This window comes from Acipenser ruthenus, chromosome 7 (assembly GCF_902713425.1).
Source record: "Acipenser ruthenus chromosome 7, fAciRut3.2 maternal haplotype, whole genome shotgun sequence".
Lineage (NCBI taxonomy): Eukaryota > Metazoa > Chordata > Actinopteri > Acipenseriformes > Acipenseridae > Acipenser > Acipenser ruthenus.
Window position 1 is genome coordinate 58,765,968 of NC_081195.1, and position 6,000 is coordinate 58,771,967.

Genomic DNA, 6,000 nt, shown 5'->3' on the forward strand with positions numbered 1-6,000 from the left:
CCTTCCTGACCGAGGGCATTATTCTCTTTCTAGACCCACTGTTTCAATACCGAGTATCATTTAAAATCTATCTACTGTATAGGAAGTATGAAATGATCACGCTGGAGTTGAATTTATCTTACAAACTAGAATGGCAAAAGCAAATACTCTACATCATTGGATTCTACCACACAGTAAGTGTACAATATGCCACACTAAATTAACCATGGATTCCATATGCTTGCTTTTCACATAACATGTAAAGCCAAAAGATCATTTTATACCATAAAGTATCAAGTTTACAAGATGCAGGTTCATTCTGGGCTGAATTACTAATCTGACCACTGTTGTACCTAGGAGTAAGGCTATGATTTTGTCACAGAGGTCACGAAAATTGTGAATTTGAATAAAGTCCATGAAATCTTGGAAATGGATGTAAAAACACATTTGGATTAGGCGCTTCCTTTATTTCCTTAAAAAAATGCATAGGGCTACTGAATTGCCCGATTCTGGGGAATAGCAAATTCTGTTTTTCAAAAATTACCAACTTTTTATCAAGTTATTGATAATTAAACATGGCATTTGAACATAAATATAATACTGATAGTTAAAATATACAAATTAATAAATATGACCTTTTTTTCTTTTTTTTTATTAAAGCCAAGATTTTCAGTCAGACTTGTTGCTGTAATAGGAAGTAAAGCGTCTGAAGACACTTCAAACCTGTCATAATGTTTATAAACATCACTTGGCTCATTGCTGGCATTAAAATAAGCAGGAAAACAATTATACTGCAGAGGTTCAGAAAACAAATGTCCAGCACGGTTATGAGAGAATCATATTTACAGTCTTCCACTGACACTGTAGTTCAGTCTACAAATGAAGGTGTTTTAAAAGGACCTACTTAGCATATTGCTGGCTGTGAGAGTAATCCACAAATTAAGTTTAGCATTTTACCGGCCTTACAATAACCAGGATAAAATATAAAACACGGATATAAAAGGCATGTTGACTGATTCATTGCTACACAGGTTCACTGCTCTGTATCACCGATTGCAATTCTGCCTTGTTATTTGGTAAATTAAACAAGAGGCGTGTCTCCGGCATGTCTTTATGAATCAAACAGTGTGCAGTGTAGTGACTACATCATTTAGAAAATAATTTAATTAAGAAACAGTTATGGTTTAACATTGCTAATTATAGCTTTATTAAATTACAGGTCGAGTGGAAAGAAATAAACTAAAGATAATTAAATACACAATTAATTTAGCTTACTTATTTCGGGAAAGACCCGCCTTGAAGTAGGTCTAAGTTTTTCAGCATAGAAGAATGCAGTGCTTTGCCATTGTTGCCTCAACTTGGCTGGGTGTAGTCCAAATAAAAATTTTTTTTAAAAAATGCAGAAAACTGGAGTTGCAAGGAGAAAAAGACAACACTGCAAAACTCCATTTCCAAAATGCCTAATTCCGAGATTGTCAGCGATGCACTGAAAATACAAATGCACTGAAAATACAAATCTGTGAGCATCTGTACATTTTTTGGTTGTGTATGTACACAGCATTTACATGAAGCTATGTTGGTCAGTGAATCAGATGAGCAAGCAAGCACCTAAAATACAAAACAATTGAGAGTGAACTGTTTTCTGTAAAGACAAAAGAACAAATGCATTGTAGAACAGAAGTTTACCAACTTAGAGGCTTTCTTTACAACATGCCGTTTCAGAAACGTGGAAAACTCTAAAGCCTGGTTCATACTCCTGTCGCAGATGAATGTGATAGGTCAGGCGCAGACAGCTATAAAAGCTGTGCAGCTTTACTATTTGCTGTATGAAGGACGCATCGTGTTGCAACCCTTGTGACTACACAAAGAGGTTGCAGCTGTTGTTCTTGTACTTTAAATACAAACTGCATCGGTGGAATTGGATAAATTGACATTTAAGTACATGTGCTGAGTTTGTACCTCTTATACAAGAGGTTTAAAAAAAAATCTAACGCGGCGTTGTTGGTAAATCCGTCCTCTCAACCAACGGAGAACCCGAAAGGGAGAATTTCAAGCATTAATTAGAGAGATGCGGGTATGTGACAGTGAGAGATACTTTACATACTTTAGAATGACAGGTGAAAGGTTTGATGATCTGTTAAGGCTGTACGCCTTTCCAAAAAAAGACACGTCACAAGATTGTAGATGTAATTCCAACTTGTCACACAGTTGGCGACCCTCGACTCCGACCAGAAATAATGTCTGAAGTATGTACTGTAAGTTTTGTACTCTAAAGTAACATTTAAACTTGCAAGTAGTCAAAAACAATAGTCTTTATATTATTGGTTTTGGTGTACTATTTAAAAGCTTGTGTATGTTGATGTAGCTAAAACTACATTATTTGGTGACGTTTACGTGAATTCTTGTTTTTTTTGCCGCACCTGGCCCGTGAAATGTACTCAAAATTACCGTGTCAAAATCGTAGCCTTGCCTATGAGACACTGAAGATTAAAAAAGGTCTTGTCACATATATTTAAAACTACAACAAAAACCAAACCTGCAGACTCTGATGGTAGCCATCATATTCCAATAATTCAAAGCGATTCGTAATAACTGTCTCCTGCAGCTCAAGACTGTGTGACTACTGTACTGCCTACCGTTAAGAGAAGTGACCATTCATAGTTCTCATACTTTTTCTGTACATTTATTTCAGTTCTTTAAATTAGTTGATCCTTAATGTGTATTCTAAATATGATGTGGCATCTCTGACTGTTCCCACATTTAAACAGTGTGAGCCGTTCAACGGACACTCACATAAATATGGGCTTCTGAGGAAATACTGCAAGATGCAGGACTGGGGGCAAGCACCAAGAAGAACGTCAAGGGAAAAAATGGACCACTTGCAAGACAGAAATTAAAAAAGAAAATGGATAAATGCCTTCAAAATACAATTCCTTTACAGATATGCCATCACCTGTACAGCTGTATTATGTTTATGTTCTTGTTCTTGTATAGAGAATTAACAAGACAAAAACAGGGCCTAAAAGATAGGGCTCTATTCTCCATAAGAATATAGCAGGACGCAGGCGGAGGGGGGACTGGAACATTAGTTGCCACATGTGTTAAATCTACAGACCTTAGACTCATAGCTATTATAAAATCCTGATTGTTAGTGCATATCCTATTTTAATGGGTTAATTTAGCAACTAAGAGAGTTCTACTTCCTGTCTGAGTCAAAAGCCCTTTTACCTGCTTAGTAAAGTTACAGTGAGCACAAATGGCAGCAGAATGACCATTCTACATAAACTGCAAATACGCAGAGGCATCTGTAATATGTTGATTTATATGTTGATTTCAACCATTACGTCCTGTTTATCTATGGGTGTTCCAAAAACTTAACACAATGGGACAGACTGAACCATTACAAAAGAAGCAAGAAACAACTAGCCTAGATTGTATGTGATCATTTTTATTGGTTTCAAGATTACATACCATGATACTTGATAATAGTTTTGAGGGTGTTTTCTTTTTTTGTCACATCATATTCTGGCATGTTCTGAATTATTCTGCTATTTAACAACAAAGTATTTCCTTTTTTTAATATCAAAGTCAGAATCATTTACTTTTAGATTTCTAGCGGTCATCTATTACATAAATAATTGTCAGATGTTTTACAATATGTTGCTGTGAAAATAAATGGCTACCTGGGTGGCTAGGATGGTGAATATATGGAACTGAAATGCATTTAGGGGAACGTTAATGCTTTATTATATACTCATGAGGGAATTACATCTGCCATATTGTTGGGAGTTTTGTAGGCTATATATTAATGTATGGATCATTTCCCTCGATACTGCAGCTCAACAGAAGAGTAAAAAAAGTAAATGATTAATAAGCAGCAGTGGATCCTAAAAATAGAAATCTTGCTCACTAGCCAGACCAACATTTCTGAGGAACTGGGTTGAGATGAGCATGTTTTTTTTTGCCTGCTTTATTACAAGATGTTAAACATTCTTTTAATTTGGGGCAAAAGTAAAAGGCGATATTGTGCTACTAATAACAACTATGATGTTTTTGCCATCATTTTCATTGTTACCTAAATATGATCTAAAGCTGCATTAGAAATGACTAATTAAATGGATGACAACATTCTACACCCTAATACACACCCAAGTAAAAATACAGTAAATACTAACAACCAAACGGTTTTGGCATGGCAAGCTCAACAGATCAGTGATTCCAAAAGCAGCGTTTTCTCTTGTGAAAAAGGGTAAGAAATATGGAATGGATCTGAAGGGTATAGACTGATCTAAACAGTGGCACATCTAAATACTGCCACTAACTCAATATTATTCCAGCTGGGCTTTCCCATACAGGTGATTTAAAGACCCACAAATGGACAATACTGTACTACAATAAAAAGAAATACAGCAAAATGAGGTTTGTGAAAAATCTGGTTTCTAAATGTTACAACTACAGTATTAGTGTCCCACTGTTTAGATATTATAATACAGTAGATGCCAGTGTCTTGTATAATGTTTCTTATTAATTTTCTAAAACTGTGGAATCTCTCAGGTCCTGCAGTGTCACATTGTTGCTGCAGTTAATACAGAATGTTTACTATAACAATGGCTCATCTTAACATCTGCTTCTCTGTTTATAAATAAATAGATAAGCATTGTTGATCAAATTTAGAGTTGCATTAGGGTGCTTTCTACAGAAAGTGTAATGAACAACCACAATACTTTTTTTTTTTTTAAATAACAGCACTCTGTGCTGAGAATCTAGGCCACTGCTGGTGGTAGAGCAGAAACCATCCACATTCAAAACAGAAACATGAGTCACAAGAGTGCTGGACCTACATCAAGTTTGATATGATATAAAAAGGCTACATTTCAGAATTATAATGGTTAGTTCAACGAAAATAAATACAATTGCACACCCAAAAGAGTCAGGTCATTAATAAAATTAATAAAACAAGGAGATATTTACCAAATTACTGAACTTTAATTAAAGAAAAAACAGACATCACAGCAAGCTACAAAAATAGTAACAATCTGCTAAAGAGACTTGCGTCTTCGTTGTATTTAACCAGTCACACCCACACATTTTCGGTAGTCCTGCAACAATTAGCAGCCAACTGTAAATAAGTCATAATCAATGCAACCCAGATTTGTAAATTTCTCAAGATACTTTTAAAAACAAAACATTCCAGTACTTGACAACTCCAGCTCACATCACCGAAACAACACTACCTTAGTTCTGATGCATAATTTTTCGTTTGAAAAAAAAATATATATATATATATATATATATATATATATATATATATATATATATATATATATATATATATATATTAGGCCCTAATAATCCGCGAGTGTAAATTGCGGAGCTGGCCTAAGCAGAGAACTCTGAGGTAGGATACACCGTCGCGCGTCCTGTCCGGTCTGGCCCGTACCCGCCTACCTTGCTTCCTTCGCTCTACGCCTCCTGTTTACTCTAGCCTTGTCAAAAAAACAGTTTAAAACTCACCCCTTTTATCGACGTCGTACCCGACCAGCACAAAGTAATCGGCCAGCCTAGTCATATCAGTGCTCCAAGAGATCACCACGAGAGGCTCTGTTTGCTATCTTTTCGTTGCTATCGTGTTCATATTCTGGTGACAGGAGAGACACCATTACCAAAAGCAGCATCCTTTCTACAGCAGCCCGCCGCCATACTGACACAGGGTTCTCATTGACAGGGAGAGCACAGTGAGCATGCGCGGGAGCTCCCAGGGTGGGGCACTAGGACAGACGGACAGACAGAAAAACTCTAAACTGGTTTGAACACAGAGAGCCTATGTGGTTAATAAACACAGTACTGGGCAAATCCAAAACTACAGTATACAAAGAAAGAGTCAGCAACCCTACACCCACCCACAACACACAACTAGAAAATAATAAGCATATAACATTCAAGTAATATAGAGGGCTCAGGATGCCATCACGTAATTGTGGTACAGTACCCAAATCTCTATACTAAAATAATTGTGATAAT

General features: G+C 36.2%; 1 protein-coding gene across 5 annotated transcripts in view; it reads right to left on the reverse strand.

Moving 5' to 3' along the window:
• Positions 1-5,751, reverse strand: part of LOC117415795 (myotubularin-related protein 5-like) — a 70,649-nt gene extending 64,898 nt beyond the window's left edge. For all 5 annotated transcript variants that reach the window (XM_034026604.3, XM_059027411.1, XM_059027409.1 and 2 more), the window contains exon 1: positions 5,494-5,751. In XM_034026604.3, coding sequence (XP_033882495.2) covers positions 5,494-5,548 — 55 coding nt within the window. In that variant the 5' untranslated portion in view covers positions 5,549-5,751. The remainder of the gene's footprint in view (positions 1-5,493) is intronic.
• Between the last annotated feature and the right edge of the window lie 249 nt (positions 5,752-6,000).